Genomic DNA, 17,900 nt, shown 5'->3' on the forward strand with positions numbered 1-17,900 from the left:
TTTATTTTTTCATTTTAGTTCTACTCTTTTTTTTTTTTTTAAGATTTTATTTATTTGCGAGAGAGAGAATGAGAGACAGAGAGCATGAGAGGGAGGAGGGTCAGAGGGAGAAGCAGAGTCCCTGCTGAGCAGGGAGCCCGATGTGGGACTCGATCCCGGGACTCTGGGATCATGACCTGAGCCGGAGGCAGTTGCTTAACCAACGGAGCCACCCAGGCGCCCCTTTTTTAGTTCTACTCTTACATAGTGACATTAAAGATATAATAATAAGGCATGCCTGGGTAGCTCCGTTGGTTAAGTATCCGACTCTTGCTTTCAGCTCATGTCATGATCTCAGGGTCCTAAGATCAAGCCCCTCACCCCCCAAGAGCTCTGCGTTCAGCGGGGAGTCTGTTTGAGATTCTCCTTTTCCTCTGCCCCTCCCCACTCCCTGCACACCCTCTTTCTCTAAGATAAATAAACAAATCTTAAAAAAAAAAAAAAGATATAATAATGGTGCTGGGACTTAGGGAACTTTGTTTGAAATCAATGCATCATATCTGTTTAAAGGAGTTTTTAGAGGGGACTTGGTGGTACAGTCAGTTAAATAACCAACTCTTGGTTTTGGCTCAGGTCCTGATCTCAGGGTCAGGAGATGAGCTCTGTGTCAGGCTCCTTGCTCAGTGGGGAGTCTGCTCAAGACATTCCCTTCCGCCTCTGCATCTCTGGACCCACTCATGCGCACTCTCTTTCTCTCTCAAATAAATAAATCTTTAAAAAAAGAAAGGATTTTTTAAAAGTATTTTTTAGTGTATTCTTTAGTATTTTCACAGTGTACATAAGTGCACTATCAGAGAATGCAAAAGAGTTCATATTTGGGTTATAGCAGTTATGTATGCATTTTTTCTCCTGAGCTCTGGAAGCTATTTGAAATTCAACAATAGCAATTCACAAAAACACTTACTAACTACCCTATGTGTGCCAGGCACTCTGTCAGGTTTGGGGATATAAAGTCCTTTACCAAAAGTATATTTTTGTGTTCTATGAAACAAACAAGAAAACCATAACAAATTAAGATTAGTACTTGGCCAAGGCCATTTTCTCATAGAATATTCTCACTCAATTATTCAACAAATAATTGAACTCCTAAAGTATTCTACATGTCAAAGACGGATGTAAACTATACTGGGTAATTAGCATGTCAGGGTAAACCATAACCCCCCAAACTAAAAGAAGTCTTTCTGAAAAAAGTAATATTTAAACCGATCTCTGAAGAAGTTATCCACGAGAATGTCAATGTGATATGAAGGTTTCAGGTAAAGAAATATATGTGTGAAGGCTGTAGAAGAAAGAGGTATGACATACTGAAACTACTTAGCATGGTTAGAATTAGAGCTTCAGCTGTTACTGGGTCACTCAGTTCCCGTCCCAGATGCACCAAAGAATTGGAGACGCAAGACCAGAATGGGGAGATAGAGTTCATAGAGTAGGTAAGTTGAGGACACTTTCAAGAGTGAAAGCGGGCCATCGCTGGAGCAAGAGTGGCAATGGGACCAAGAAGCTCCAGCTTCATCCTTTTAAGCCTGCTTTGTGTACATATAAATTTGTCTTTGATTGACATTTTTGATTGACAGCTGGTAGTTACATAATATTGACCTCTGCACATGCGCCTACCCATGATGCAGTCTGTTATAATTGTATTTATTTATGTATTGTATATTTATGAGTGTATAATGAACTTTTGCTGTGACCTTACTAGCCGCACCATTTGTGCCCATGCTCAGCTCTCAGCAGTCCTCTGGTGGCCTTTGAGCCAGCTCTGTGGCTAGGCCTTTCTTATTCTGTTAACCCTTAAAGATGGCTCTGAAGATGTGGCTGTTGACCCTTGGAGTGGCTCCGAGGGTGTGGCCAAAATCTGCTCTCTCTCTCCTCCCCCATGCCTAACTGCCTAAAAGAGCTGATGGGTACTAAAAGTTGAAGAAAACATCAAATCATTAGGCATTTATAACATACAATATGTGATTTGGACCATGGAAGCATTGAAGGCTGGAACTTGGTTGACAATGGGAACAATTTATGATGTAATAGCTTTAAATCGGCACATAGGTAGGGGGTCTTAATGTGAAAACAGAGGAGTAATTGTTACCTTTTACAGCTTTTTTTTTTTTTTAAGTTAATTCACAGTCTAATCTTCTAGAAATAACTGTTTCCTGGTGCAAGAGTTATTTCCACCTGATACCAATACTGTTTAGCACAAAAATTAGAAAGTATGCTTTATCTCCGAATTGTTTGGTACAGGAAAAGTAAGTGATGTCCAGCCCTGAACTATTTAGCATAGGAACAGGAAAGCTTATTGGTCAATTCTGAGCAGTTAAGATAAGAAATGAACATGGAAGCTAAATAAAGCCACCAGAAAAGACACTAGTGCCTTTGGCAAAAGCAATTTCATTACAAGGGTGGTTGGAAAGTTAGATTGCAATGGATTGAGGAGTATTCAGAGGGTCAGGAATTAAGATAATGAGTGCAGACAACACTTTCAAGACCTATAGCTGTGAAAGGAAATAGGGAGGAATAGCTATGGCTAGAGTAGTTTGTGAGATCAAGAAAAAAAATTTTTTTTTAAAGATTTTATTTATTTATTTGACAGAGAGAGACACAGCGAGAGAGGGAACACAAGCAGGGGAAGCGGGAGAGGGAGAAGCAGGCTTCCCGCGGAGCAGGGAGCCCGATGTAGGGCTCGATCCCAGGACCCCGGGATCATGAGCTGAGCGGAAGGCAGACGCTTAACGACTGAGCCACTCAGGCATCCCAAGAAAATTTTTTAATTGTATTGTTTTGTATATCACAGGCTGGTGAATATTTTAGCATGTTTAAATTCCGATAGGAAGAAATCATATTGCCCTTTTAAAATTGCATTTCTTGGAACTTGAAGCTTTACGTTGTTGGGCCACAATAAAGATAAAAAATATAGTGTCAGATCCTAACATCTGAGATACTCTTAGATTAGAAAGAGATTATAAAGTTTATTTAGGCTGAAGACATAAAAATTAGACAATACCAGAAATAATACAATGTCAGATTTTTACTTTATATTTATAGGAAACATTATAAAGATATAACCTCTATTTCCTATAATTTTAAAGTCTCATTTGTTAAACTAATAAGGTTGGATATGTGAGGGAAGATTAAATAATAAACTGTAGTTTAAGAATCCTAAGTATACTGATGTGGAAACTCCTTTTTTAAATCCTGAGTCAAAGGTCAAGGTCAAGGAGCCCTACTCAAGCCAGGTATCAGGAAATGATTTATGAGAAAATGTGCAAGCACTGGGACAGTGACTTTATAGAGAGAAAATCAAGTCAAACCAACATAACCATTTTTCTGACAGATAACCAACCTTCAAGAAAAATAACTAGTTTTCAGATTTAATATGGAGAAATTCAGAGAATTAGAACTTTTAGGAAAAAAGCTGGGAGTGAATAAGAACTCTGAAAAAAATAGTTTGGAGCCTAGTTTCTAATTCTCTGTTCTTTTGATTTATCCTTTTAAATTGCTTTCAAGTTCTTCAGAAAAGGCCCATCTCTGTATTACAGTCAAGATGTGTTAGTACACCTTGATTGTGGAAAAGGTGGTGCTACCTTGTGAGTAATTAGCTCTAAATAAATCTTGTCAAATCTATGCCCTGTTTGATTTGCTGTCTGTGGTCTCACCAAACTCTACAACTGTATTACTCTATTTCTTTCATTATTTCCTCTAATATTGTGTCCACCACAACTTGAGTGACTTGTAGATAAACTACTACGCTAAATTCTTTTCTTGCTAACATTTCCCAGGCTATGGAAATCTTAGTGAGCTATAAAACTTTCTGCCCTAAGTATGGTATTTGACTTGTAGGAAATTAAGATAAGGATCTGAATGTAGTCTTTATCCCCAACCCCCTTTAAGCCTATCTGGAGCCATTCTGCCGGGCTGTCTCGTATCTTGATTTTAGGACCCTCTTCATGCAGTCTGGTACCAGACCAGAAACATCAGGATCTCAGTGGAGCAGTCTTGATCTATTTGGCAACCTGCACTCCTGACTTTATTCTCCATAATTACCTGTAACCCAATAATGATATGTTCATTCTAGATTTAAAAGTCCATCCTGCTGGGCACCTGGGTGGCTCAGTTGGTTAAGCGACTGCCTTCGGCTCAGGTCATGATCCTGGAGTCCCAGGATCGAGTCCCGCATCGGGCTCCCTGCTCGTCAGGGAGTCTGCTTCTCCCTCTGACCTTCCTCCCTCTTAGGCTCTCTGTCTCTCATTCTCTCTCTCTCAAATAAATAAATAAAATCTTTAAAAAAAAAAAAAAAAGTCCATCCTACTGGGCATTTTGTGACTTTTCTGTTCAATGTGTTTGTTAACGTGTAGAAGGATGTTCTTGCCAACATATGCCCGAGCCTGAATTCCTAAAATATATGCTGGGAAATGACCATATTCTGGGGTTGTAATAAGCAAACTTGTGAAAGGCAAACATATGGTACAGCAAAATTTCTATTAATTTTAAATATTTAAATATTTAAAGGAAAACTAATGAAAATAATCATATTGCATAGACAAATACTGTAGATAGCAGAGAACACACATAATTTTAATGGATTTAGATTTGTAAACTTGTCTGCAGTTCTTTTGGAGTTTTATGTGCACAAACATGTCTTCTGGAAATAATAGCAGTTATATATGTGTTTTTGGTCTAACTTTAATGGGCTTTCTTTCTTTTTTTTTTTTTTTCATCTTTTTTTTATTCTTATGTTAATCCCCATACATTACATCATTAGTTTTAGATGAAGTGTTCCATGATTCATTGTTTGTGCATAACACCCAGTGCTCCATGCAGAATGTGCCCTCCTCAATACCCACCACCAGGCTAACCCATCCTCCCACCCCCCTCCCCTCTAGAACCCTGTTTGTTTTTCAGAGTCCATCGTCTCTCATGGTTTGTCTACCCCTCTGATTTCCCCCGCTTCATTCTTCCCCTCCCGCTACCTTCTTCTTCTTTTTTTTTTTTTCTTAACATATATTGCATTATTTGTTTCAGAGGTACAGATCTGAGATTCAACAGTCTTGCACAATTCACAGCGCTTCCCAGAGCACATACCCTCCCCAGTGTCTATCACCCAGTCACCCCATCCCTCCCACCCCACCCCCCACTCCAGCAACACTCAGTTTGTTTCCTGCGATTAAGAATTCCTCATATCAGTGAGGTCATATGATACATGTCTTTCTCTGTTTGACTTATTTCACTCAACATAATACCCTCCAGTTCCATCCACATCATTGCAAATGGCAAGATCTCATTCCTTTTGATGGCTGCATAATATTCCATTGTATATATACACCACATCTTCTTTATCCATTCATCTGTCGATGGACATCTTGGCTCTATCCAAATGGCCAACAGACACATGAAAAAGTGCTCAATATCGCTCGGCATCAGGGAAATCCAAATCAAAACCTCAATGAGATACCACCTCACACCAGTCAGAATGGCTAAAATTAACAAGTCAGGAAATGACAGATGTTGGTGGGGTTGCGGAGAAAGGGGAACCCTCCTACACTGTTGGTGGGAATGCAAGCTGGTGCAGCCACTCTGGAAAACAGTATGGAGGTTCCTCAAAAAGTTGAAAATAGAGCTACCATATGATCCAGCAATTGCACTACTGGGTATTTACCCCAAAGATACAAAAGTAGGGATCCGAAGGGGTACGTGCACCCCGATGTTTATAGCAGCAATGTCCACAATAGCCAAACTGTGGAATGGGCTTTATTTCTTTTTTCCCTTGTTTACATTACATTGGAAAGACCTTCCAGAAAAATGTTGAATGTAGGTAGTACTAAAGAATTTCATTTTCAGTCTCAAGAAAGATTTCCATTAAATATGTTTGATATATGAGTGAATTAGGTGGTTTTATATGATTGAAATGTGTTCCTTAATTAGGTACAACTTACTTGTGATGCATTATCCACTATATATTTGATACACTTATTTTTTTACCTTTTTTTTTTTTTAGAGAGAGAGAATGGAGGGGAGAACGGGAAAGGTAGAGGGAGAGGGAGAAAGAACCTTAAGCAGGCTCCATGCCCAGTGTGGAGCACAATGCAGGGCTCGATCTCATGACCCTAAGATCACGACCTGAGCCCAAATCAAGAATCCGACACTTAATCAACTGAACCACTCAGGAGCCTCATATTTACATTTAGTTTTTTCATACAGTTTTATATTTAGTTGCTAGTATTTTGCTTAGGATTTTTGCAAATATGTTTAGAAGAGAGAATGGCCATTCATTTTCTTTCCGTGTAAACTCCTTTCCAAGTTTTGTTTCCATCTTATATTTGCCTCATTAAATGAGTTGAGGAAAGGTTCTCTTTTTCTGTTTTCTGACAACTTTTAAGAAAGTCTTTTTCTTTGTTCCTTTCTGCCTGCCTCCCTCAGTTTTGTATTGATTTTACTGTCATGTGTAGTTTTGTTTTATCGTGGATGGATAGTGAATCTTGAATCTTTGTTTTGATGTTTTTAACACATTTTTGAAAACTCTTGGCCATTATGTCTTCAGATGGCTTTTGCCCTATCATATCTCTCTCCTGTTTTTAAGACTACAATTATTTATATGAAAACAATGAATCATGGATCACTACATCAAAAACTAATGATGTATGGTGACTAACATAACATAATAAAATTAAATTAAATTAAAAAAAGAAAAAAAGACTACAATTATATATTATAATCCTTTCCCATGTTTCATTTGTTTCAGAAACTATTGTTTTTATCTTTTTTATCCCAATATTTTACTTTCAATATTTCCTACTTATTTTTCAGCTTATATTTGCCTCATCTGCATGCATTCTGCAAGTTCAGTTCCTCTATCAAAATTTTAAGTTAAATTATTACATTTCTACATGATTTTTTCATATAACCTAATATTCTTGAAACACTCCAGATTGTTATCTATAGTAAAATATAGTAATTACAATTATTTTCACATCTATAATTGTGATACTTCCTTTCAGAGATACATCTGTAGCACCTCCAAGCCTGTTTCTATTACCTGTTTTTCTCCCTAGGTCTAGTTTATTTATAGACCTGCTTTTTTTACCTTAATGTCAAGCACTACACACATGCACAAGAAATCAGAGTTTCTATGAGGTTACCTTTTTCTAAAGGTTTTTATTTTGACTGTTTGCTGACATTTAGATTGGTACATCACCTTAATGCACTCAGAGACTTCACTGATTCAGACCTAGGTTTCTGTCTTTGTATTATCTTGTCAATTTCTATTTCCCTTGCCTCCTAGGATAGAGCCCTTCAGGGAGTTCAACTGAGACCCTGTGTATTTACTAGAGTCTCTCATCTTGCTGGTCCTTGAATTCAAATTTTTATCTTTCACAGTCTACTTAGCTTCTCAATCTCCAATAAGTCATTTTCTGCCTGTCTAGCAGTGCTTCAGATCACAAATACCTCTGGGGAAAAGTGGTGCCCAATGACAGCCTTTCCCAAACTTTCCTCCTTTATGGCCCCTCATTTGTTTCTCAAGTTCTGCTACCTTTGGAGCCCATAAAATTCCAATATCCATCTTTTCCTCCAAGCCCCACGATACTTTTTCTCAGTTTCTTACCCTGTGCTGCTTATAATTAGTAAATACCTTTAAAGGGAAAGAAAAAACAGTATAGAATTTTGAGCTGACTTCCATGAGTTTTTCTTTATTCTAAGATCTTGGTCTTTCAAGTCCTGGTTGTCTTAGTAGCTATTGTTAAATTCATTTAGTTGTTTTGATATTATATGTAACATTTTTTTCTGGTGAGGGGTTTAGTCAGCTACAAGTTATTGCCCTGTAATTGGAAGCAGAATTCTCCATACTTTCTGTTTTGAAATAAGCTATTTCATTATTATTGTTAAATATCTAATTCATTTTCATTTTTAAATTGTTTTAAGGACTTAATTAGCACAGCATCAGAATACTTGACTGGGTCTTCTGGGCCTATCATGCATATACTGAGAGTCTTCTCCTTAATATAGAGTATGGTATTTTAAAGACTTCATTGTTATGATATTAATAGATTTAGTAGCCAAACTTAAGTATCATGAATTTTTCAAAATTTTAAAGTTTATCACATAGACATTCATATATATGGTTAAAATATTTGTTAGTACTGAGCTACTACATTTTGTAATTTTTTTTTTAATTGGTTGGGCATGGAATATGAAACTCAACAATTTACTTTTAAATTTATTGCCAATTTGTTTTACAAACCATGTTTCATAATTTCTCATCATGAAAATCACCTACTTCTGTAAAGGAACATTTACTATAACCTCACAGGAATCATAATTTAGAATAGTATAATTAGATGATCTACCTCAATTTCAAATGGATTAAGTTAACATTTTATTAGCAATCAATTTTAGAAGAGGCATGTTAGTAATTTACTGTTTCTGTTACTTTTTCAGGTTTTTTAGCTTAATGTCCTACTAAATATAGATAACCTATCTTTGAAATCATTTTAAAACTAGAAAAAAATATAATTAACAATTCATTTATTGCTTCCCAGAGCAAATTATTTCACCCAAAATAGATCTTTCTGACTTACATTAATAATGATTAACATAAGGAGACATGCATTGATTTTCCCTATAAAATTCTAAAACTCTGTGTGTTGTTTTGGACAATTCATAGCACTTTATAAACACCATCTTTTTGTGTGTGATTTGTAGGCTGACAGCAACTAGCCATTCATTGACACCTCAAAGTGATATGGACTCCAGTAGCTCTGAAGAATTCTATCAGGCTGTCCACCATGCTGAGCAAACCTTCAGAAAAATGGAAAGTTACTTGAAACAACAGCAACTCTGTGATGTTATTCTGATTGTCGGGAACCGAAAGATACCTGCACACAGGTATAGTAACTTGTTTTTGTTGGATATAGAAGTGACAGTCTGGTATGTAGAATACAAAACATTCAATGATCAGAGAATTAAGAATCCATTTTTTTTTGTGGTACAATAAAACTTTATTAATGGGCACTGGGATTTGAATTTCATATACTCTTCACATGTAATGGAATATATTTATCCTTTGATTTTTCCCACCAATAGAAATGTAATATCTGTTCTTAGCTTGTGAGCTGTGCAATAGGCAGCAGGCCAGACTTGGTCCACGGGCCATAGTTTGCTGATCCCTGTGTTAAAGAACTCAAGATTTCAAGCCTTTGATTCATGGAAGAAAAAAAGGAGTTCAAACGCAATTTGAAATATTTTGACTTTGATATTTTGTTATGAATTTCCAGGTATTTTATAATATATATGATATGTGGATACTTTATTATAAAAATATTGTTTGTTTCCATGTGTTTATTCATTCAGTAATTGTTATGCTCTCAAATGTTGTCAGGCTCAGAGATTAGATGATCAAAAATCTACTGTGAATGAAAGTTAAGATTTTCCAATAAGAACATCAAGAATAACTTGATATTCCATCTATTAACACATGTCATCTTCATAGTATTATGCTTTAACTGCAAAAAAAAAAAAAGATGAAACATACAGGTAAATTTGCAGAATTTTAAATCATAATGTAAATGTATTCTACTAAGCTTTGTCAAATAATCATAGCTAAGTCTATTTATAGTAGTTGAGAATCCACATTTTTGAGGGAGCTTGAGTTATTTTTCTTTTACTCTTTATTTCTTTTGGGAGGAGAATTATAATGTCATTTTAAGTAATCTCTTTTAATAAATAAAGCAAATATAAATACTTCAAAAATAAAACTTCCTCTACCTAGGGTTTATACATAGTCCATTTTATGTGACTCATAATTGCACTAAGTGGAAATCCATTTTAACTTAAGAGAATGTACCTAGGATCTGAAATGAGATATATGTTTCTGCCAAAATTAAAAGGAAATTAGGTTATCTTGGGTATATATTATTTGTTTCAACTAGGAAATTCAAAGTATTTCATGTTGACATTTTTATTTTGCATTTATTAATTTTTTTAAAAATTATAACATACTAATATTATCCTTAAGGTCCAATATATTTGAAAGCTAATGTACTTTTAAACATTCCCTATATATTTGTGATTTATAATTCTAAGTTACATGACCTGAACATCCAATTATTTTGTGCATTAATTTCTTATCAGCTTACTTATGAAAATTAATTAAATTTGATGTTGGGTTTTTTTACTTGTTTCTCTATTTTTTATTTTGAAATTGTAATTGGGAAAATAATTTTAATTTAATTTTGATACTTCTTATTTTATTATTTTAAATAGTTGAATAAATAGGCAAATAGCCTTAGACTACCTTGATATATGATGTTTAATACTATTAATGCTGATGAATTTAGAAGAGGCATAAGTTACCAACATATAAAAAATATTTTCAGTGTACTCCTCTTTCCTATACTTTTAATTTAAATTTCATTATGTAGATAATATATATACATCTAAGTGCTGACTATTAAAAACATTCCTGAAGAATTAAGCTGTATTTCTACTATGATAGCAATATTAAAATGTGAAAGTGAATTTGATACACTAGAAATGCATAGGAGGGAACATTTAGCATTGAATAACTAATGTAGGTCTGGTAGGGTTCAAAATATCAACTAACTCTGGCAACAATTCTAATAATATACTATTCACACGCATTTTCAAATATTTCTACGACAATGCATTATTATTGGCAAGAAAGCCATTAAAAATAGTCATTATTATTTAGATATTTAATGTTGTAATATGTGTGGCAAATATGCAAATTATCCTGAACTATCATCTAAATAACATCTAGATAAAAATTCTATTGTAAGAAGTATTCTTAATTTGAGAGTGTAACTAAATTTACTTTATTTAACTTATAAATTCATTAAATAATTATATATATTATATATGTGTGTGTGTTTAAGAAGATAGAGGGACTCAATCAACTCAAAAGTATATTAGCACATCAAATGTTCGTTAATATTTTAAAAAAGCGGTGTTTCATGTAATTTACAGTCTTATTTTATAGCCTTATATTGGTAGTAATTTAATATTTCTCATTTAATATTTCTCACTTGAAGCATTTTTAACCAATATACTGAGCAATTCTCTCATGTTAATTATATTCTACATTGTTTTCTTTGTTACTCTTTTTATCTAGATCATTAATATTATTTTCTAAATAATGTAATTATATAAGTTATTTTAAAATAATCCAGATGACTAAGAAATAAAATTGCTTGTTGGTTTAGATTATTCTAAAACATCAGAGTAATTATTACTTTTATACATATTACTCTGAACATTTAAATATTTTATATAGTTAGCAGATATTAAAGCAAGTAAGTATTGTCAACCATCTATATTTTCCTTAAATGTGACAAGAAAAATTTTAGCCTAAGGCTCTCTGCTAAATTAATGCAAATAAGGATTTATATTTATTTTATACCATGAGTTAAGACTTAGTACTACCTATTTTATAAATAATTTATATAGTTATGATTCTAAGTTAAACATACATTAACAATATGTGGGAAAACATTTATGGGGCACCGGAAAAAGGCAAATGCTGTTTTTAGTAACTGCAGATACATTGCACATCCTTATTTACACTTTTGTACAGTAAAATGATAGTAATTAATGCAAGATTAGTTCTTTGCTTTAAACAAATAATCATCTTAGCTATAGTAACTAAGGAATGGATTTTGAAGTTATTTTGTTATATTTTGATTAGCACAGATGAGTATTGCCTCAGGGCAAAATATATATGATGTTACAATCATTAGCACTGGAACATGGGGCTATTATAATAATTTCAAATAATGAAAAAAGAAACAACTACACTAAGACCTACTGCTCTTTCAGGAAGGACACTGAAAGCTAATCTTATAAGCACACTCACTAAATACCCATTCATAAAGTCATGTATATTTAATTTATTATTATCTCATCATTCAAAATTTTCAAATCAATCCCCACTTAAGTTAATAGATTATGACTATTAAAGGGCTCTCCATAAAACCCTTTGTTTTTGTTCTGGTTATATTGTATATACGTTTTTAACCTGATATAAGTAACAACTATCAATGTATTTATGAAATGCCATGTTTATATAGATACGTTTAATTACTACTATGCATATTTTTAAGTAAATTAGTTCTAAAAAGCTAATAATACTTAAGATGACACACTAATACCGCTTTGGCATGGAAAATAATCAAAACTCTGAATTCATCTGTGCTTTAAGTTTTCAGAGAAATTCTAAAATAAATATAAGCTTCTCATAAATGGCCCAGAATAATTGATTAGCAACAAGTGAACCAAGAAACTAAATATAAATCCCTGACTACTAAATATAGAGAACTTCTTGCTAGGTAGCTGCCTGTAATCAGGGATGCCAGATGCTAAAAATTAGACTGACAAGATCAATATTAATAATTGGACAGCCAAATTTTCTTTTCTTTTTTTTTTTAAGATTTTACTTATTTATTTGTCAGAGAGAGAGAGCACACAGGGGGAGCGACAGGCAATGGGAGAAGCAGGCTCCCCATGAGCAAGAAGCATGATGCAGGACTCTATCTGAGGATCCTGGGATCATGACCTGAGCTGAAGGCAGACACTTTAACCGACTGAGCCACCCAGGCATCCCTGGATAACCAAATATTCTTTTTTTTTTTTTTAATGAGCTTTTTTTTTTTTTTTTTAAAGAGTGTATTTATTTATTTGTCAGAGGGAGAGAGGGAGAGAGAGAGAGCACCAACGGGGAAAGCGGCAGGCGGAGGAAGAAGCAGACTCCTCATTGAGCAAGGAGCCCGATGCGGGACTCTATCTGAGGACCCTGGGATCATGACCTGAGCCGAAGGCAGATGCTTAACCAACTGAGCCACCCAGGTGTCCTGCCAAATTATCAATGTTAGGAGAATTAAGGGGTTTTCAGGGCCTACTTTGTTACAATGTACAGGTATAGAATGAAATATCATTTAGCCTGTGAAAGTCTTTTCCCTCTCTAGCCATTATTAAGAGTAAGTGCATTCGACAGAAATGAATGAGAAAATCTTAAATAACTAACATTCTCTGAGTTGGAAATAATATTATTTATAATTTTATGTGCATAGAAACAGTGTGGAAGGATATATAACATACTGTCAATAAAGCCTATTCCTGGGAGATGGGAGTAGGCAGGATAAAGAGGACTTAGCATTTTTTTAATGTATAAATATATATATTCTTTGAACTCTTTAGAGTGGCCATGCAATAATTCATGATCAAATAAAGACTTAAGTGAAGGGGCGCCTGGGTGGCTCAGTTGGTTAAGCGACTACCTTCGGCTCAGGTCGTGATCCTGGAGCCCTGGGATCGAGTCCCACATCGGGCTCCCTGCTCAGCGGGGAGTCTGCTTCTCCCTCTAACCCTACCCCTTCTCATATTCTCTCTATCTCATTCTCTCTCTCAAATAAATAAATAAAATCTTTAAAAAAAATAAAAAATAAATAAAAAATAAAAGACTGGGGCGCCTGGGTGGCTCAGTCGTTAAGCGTCTGCCTTCGGCTCAGGTCATGATCCTGGAGTCCCGGGATCGAGTCCCGCATCGGGCTCCCTGCTCGGCAGGGAGTCTGCTTCTCCCACTGACCCTCCCCCTCTCATGCTCTCTGTCTCCCATTCTCTCTCTCAGATAAATAAATAAAACCTTTAAAAAAATAATAATATACTTGTTTGCTATTATACTTTCCATATAGTAAATCTTAAGCTATGATGGAAGGTGATAATTTATGTCTAATATTTATTGAGTGCTGAGGTATTAGATTTGATATTCATATATATTAGCTCCATTTCACAAATGAGAAATCAGTAGCTCAGAAATATTAGTGCGTGGGCACCTGGGTGGCTCAGATGGTTAAGCGTCTGCCTTCGGCTCAGGTCATGATCCCAGGGTCCTGGGATCGAGTCCCGCATCGGGCTCCCTGCTCTGCGGGAAGCTTGCTTCTCCCTCTGACCCTCCCCCCCTCTCATGTACTCTCTCTCTCTCATTCTCTCTCTCAAATAAATAAATAAAATCTTTAAAAAAAAAAAAAAAGACTTAAGTGAAAAGTAAAATGGTGATATGTGATGGAGACAGATATAATCCTGCTCTGTAGACCAAAACCCTGGGCATTTCATTTAACATCATATTCTGTTTTCATTTTTGTCTATGTTTGATAATAGATTTAGTTATTTCAAGAATATATATACCATAAATATATAAGTCATATATATATGATATATATGATTTTAGTGTTTTTTTATTGAGCACTAGTATTATAAAAATAGTTGAAGCTAAAAGTGGCATTTGAAATGATGTATTTAGAAACACTTAGGGGCTCATAAACACTTAGAAACACCTGGGTAGCTCAGTCTTTTAAGTGCCTGCCTTTGGCTCAGATGATGATCTCAGGGTCCTGGGATCAAGCCTCAAATCAGGCTCCCTGTTCAGTATAAACCATACTAGTAAAGCTAAGTATAGAGTCAAATTCAGAATAATTTAAAACTGTAGTGTCGTGTGTTAATCACTTAACTCTAATATAGAGATTAGAAAAAAAAAGAAGACAAAAGTTTTAAAAATAATTATTGCTACATAATTAGTTAATGGATGTACAGTATACAAAGAGGTAATTTGTGACATCAAAACAAAATATGCAAGGAGTAAAAAAGTAGTTTTTGTATGTGGTTGAAATTAAGTTGTTATCAGCTTAAAATATTTATAGTTATATTTATAGGCTGTTTTATGTAAGCTTCTTGGTAACCACAGCACAAAAACCTAAAGTACATATACAAAAGAAAAAAGGGAAAGCATAACATTATAGGAAATTATTAATTCACAAACAAGGATAGCAAAAGACGAAGAAAGGAACAAGGGAACTACAAAACAGCCAGAAAACAATTAGATGGCATTGTAAATCCTTACTTATCAATAATTATTCTAAATATAACTGGATTAAACTGTCCAATCAAAAGGTATACTATGACTGAATGGAGTCAAAAATAAGACCCAACTATATGCTGCTTACAAGAGACTCACTTCAGCTTTAAGGGCACACATAGTCTCAAAAAGGAAGGAATGGAAAAAGATATTCCAAGCAGATGGAACCAAAAAGAGAGCAAGTATAACTATAGTTTTTATCAGACAAGATAGACTTTAAGGCTTAATGGTAGCAAGAAACAAAGATGGTCATTATATAATGATAAAGGAATCAATTCACCAACAGGATACAACAATTATAAATATATCGTGGTAATCATTTTTTCAACATATATGTGTATCAAATCATATTTTATGCCTTAAATAAATGATATATATTAATAATATCTCAATAAAACTGGGAAAGGGGGCGATAAGAGAAGCTGAAAAACTTTTGTTTCACTTGTTTTCCCATCATGTAGGTATCACTTTAATGTCTTCCCTCTACTTACTACTGATATTCAGCAGTACATGAAGCATCTTTCCTTGCATAAAACAAATGTATATCAAACATGTATGCCTTGGTCTATTCCCTGTTGGTGATGCAAAAGGATTATAAAACATGACACTTTTCCACATGAAGTTTGCAATAATCTTGAGGAGGAAAGAATAACCTGTAGGACAATTAAGGAAATTGTAATAGTTATCATATAGTACATTATAACTGCAGTGGAAATATATAGTTTTGATTCCAAATGCAAGAGATAATCAAATAAGGTAACGAGCGGTTTTTCAGAGAGATTGTGTTTGAGGTCAGCCTAATGGAAAAGAACAAGTGTGCTATTTTAGATAGAAAAATATGGAAAAATAGAGAAAGAAAGAATTTGTGAAAATTATGAGATACTGGCTTAGTTAAAGTGGAGTCATTTGTATTGGAAATCCTGGGAAATTAAGCTGTAAAAGTAGGACAAAAACAATTTTGACAGATTTTGAAAACCAGTAGAGAAATTTGGATTTGAAGTCATGTATAATTAGGAGTTCTTGTATTTTCCTGAAGAGGGGAGTAGCATAATTAAGTCAATAATAAAAATAACAGTCCTAATGTTAGTTAACATTCAGTGTGTTGGCAGTTCTGTAGAAATAATGTATTAACAGCTACAATAGGCTGCCTATCATAATTTACAAAGATAACTCTGAAAAATGGGACCACTTTAGAAAATGTACAAAAAATGGGCACAGCAAAAGCTAGTTAATGGTCTAGGAAGCTGTTAGAGTTAATCCAGGCATGAAATGAGTATTATATAAATATAGAGAAAGAGATGAACTGAGAAATATTTTGGAGAACTGTGTCATTAGTAAGTATTCCTGGAAGTAGAGCTGGAGACTGGAATTCAAGTATGCATGGTTTATTTATTTTTTATTTTTTATTTTTTTTCCATGAAGGACATGCCCTCTTTAATACCCATCACCAGGCTAACCCATCCTCCCACCCCCTCCCCTCTAGAACCCTCAGTTTGTTTCTCAGAGTCCATCATCTCTCATGGTTCACCTCTCCCTCCGATTTCCCCCCCTTCATACTTCCCCTCCTGCTATCTTCTTCTCCTCCTGCTATCTTCTTCTTCTTCTTCTTCTTCTTCTTCTTCTTCTTCTTCTTCTTAACTGATATGAGGAATTTTTAATCTCAGGAAACAAACTGAGGGTTGCTGGAGTGGTGGGAGGTGGGAGGGATGGGGTGGCTGGGTGATAGACATTGGGGAGGGTATGTGCTATGGTGAGCGCTGTGAATTGAGCAAGACTGTTGAATCACAGATCTGTACCTCTGAAACAAATAATGCATGGTTTATTTAAAGAGCATTCTCAGAAGAAAGGGAAAAGGATAGGGCAGAGGAAGGAGCAAATCAAAGATGTAGCTGTCAGCTGGAGCCTTGCTTCATCTTTAACTCCCAAGAAGCTCTGGAGCATGACTTGCTGCAGAGTTAGTCATACTTTGAGGAAAAAGACAGCATCTTACACTCTGCTTTTATTATTAATTGCCATTGGGCCCACTCACAGGTGACTGTATGGGGAGGTTGTGGAGGTCAGGGGATGAGGTAAGAAGAGCTGGACGCATAAACTCCCAGGGAGGCAGCTCCTATTGGGCCAAGTGTGATTCTAGGAAAGGGATAGCTGGGACAAGTCAGATGATATCACTGGCACTGGGGCATAGTTGTGCCTCATAAAGAGGGTCCGGCCAGAGTAACCACACAGTCCAGTACAAAAGGAAAGATGGATTTTATGTCATTTTTGATATAGGCAATGAAAGAGAAGGAGACAAATAATGACTTCATAATATCTATTCTGAAAGTTCAATATATTGGTGGTGCACAAGTTAGTAACAGAGAAGTAAAAATGAAAAAAAAGAATCTCACAAGGAAGACTCTGAGTTTCGTTCAGAGCATCCTGAGATACTACTGGGCTATCTGGTGAGCAGTTTCTGTAGGCATCTGAGATACATAGCAAGATTTAAAACCATCATAATGATAATAATTAAGGCCATGCTCAAGGATGATTCTGAAACAAGGAGTGTTAAGACAAAAATTTAGAGGTCTGAGAAAAAACCTAGGGTAATGAGAGGCTCAAGAAGTAAGAGTAGAGAGAGAAGTCAATGAATCAGAGGTAAGCTGAGATAAGAAAGTCTATACTACCTTAGCTAAAAAGGGAATTTTAAGAAGAGGAGGAGGTCAGCAATGTCAAACACCACCAATAAATTGGAGTAGGGCTAGAAAAGCTTAATAGATTTGGAAGGAAATAAATTTGTGATGACCTCAGTGAGAGATTTTCCAGAATGGCTGCAAGCATTCACACATTTATGGGTTTTCTTCTCTTGCTTCCTTTGCATTAATAGAATTTATATATGTGCATGTAAAGATATCACTTTCTTTTTTTTTTTTTAGATTTTTTTTAAAATTTATTTATCTGAGAGAGAGAA

The 17,900-nt window shown here is 35.0% G+C and overlaps 1 protein-coding gene across 2 annotated transcripts in view; it reads left to right on the forward strand.

Annotated features, from left to right (window-relative positions):
- KLHL1 (kelch like family member 1) overlaps positions 1-17,900 on the forward strand; it is a 357,107-nt gene that overhangs the window by 119,010 nt on the left and 220,197 nt on the right. The window contains exon 2 of one of the 2 annotated variants that reach the window (XM_035003252.1): positions 8,731-8,913. The exons of the other annotated variant lie outside the window; for it this stretch is intronic. Within the exon in view, the coding sequence (XP_034859143.1) occupies positions 8,731-8,913 (183 nt within the window). The remainder of the gene's footprint in view (positions 1-8,730; positions 8,914-17,900) is intronic. 2 annotated transcript variants of the gene reach the window in all.

The sequence above is a fragment of the Mirounga leonina genome, unplaced genomic scaffold (genome assembly GCF_011800145.1).
Source record: "Mirounga leonina isolate KUSES-001 unplaced genomic scaffold, KU_Mleo_1.0 Mir_127, whole genome shotgun sequence".
Taxonomy (NCBI): Eukaryota; Metazoa; Chordata; class Mammalia; order Carnivora; family Phocidae; genus Mirounga; species Mirounga leonina.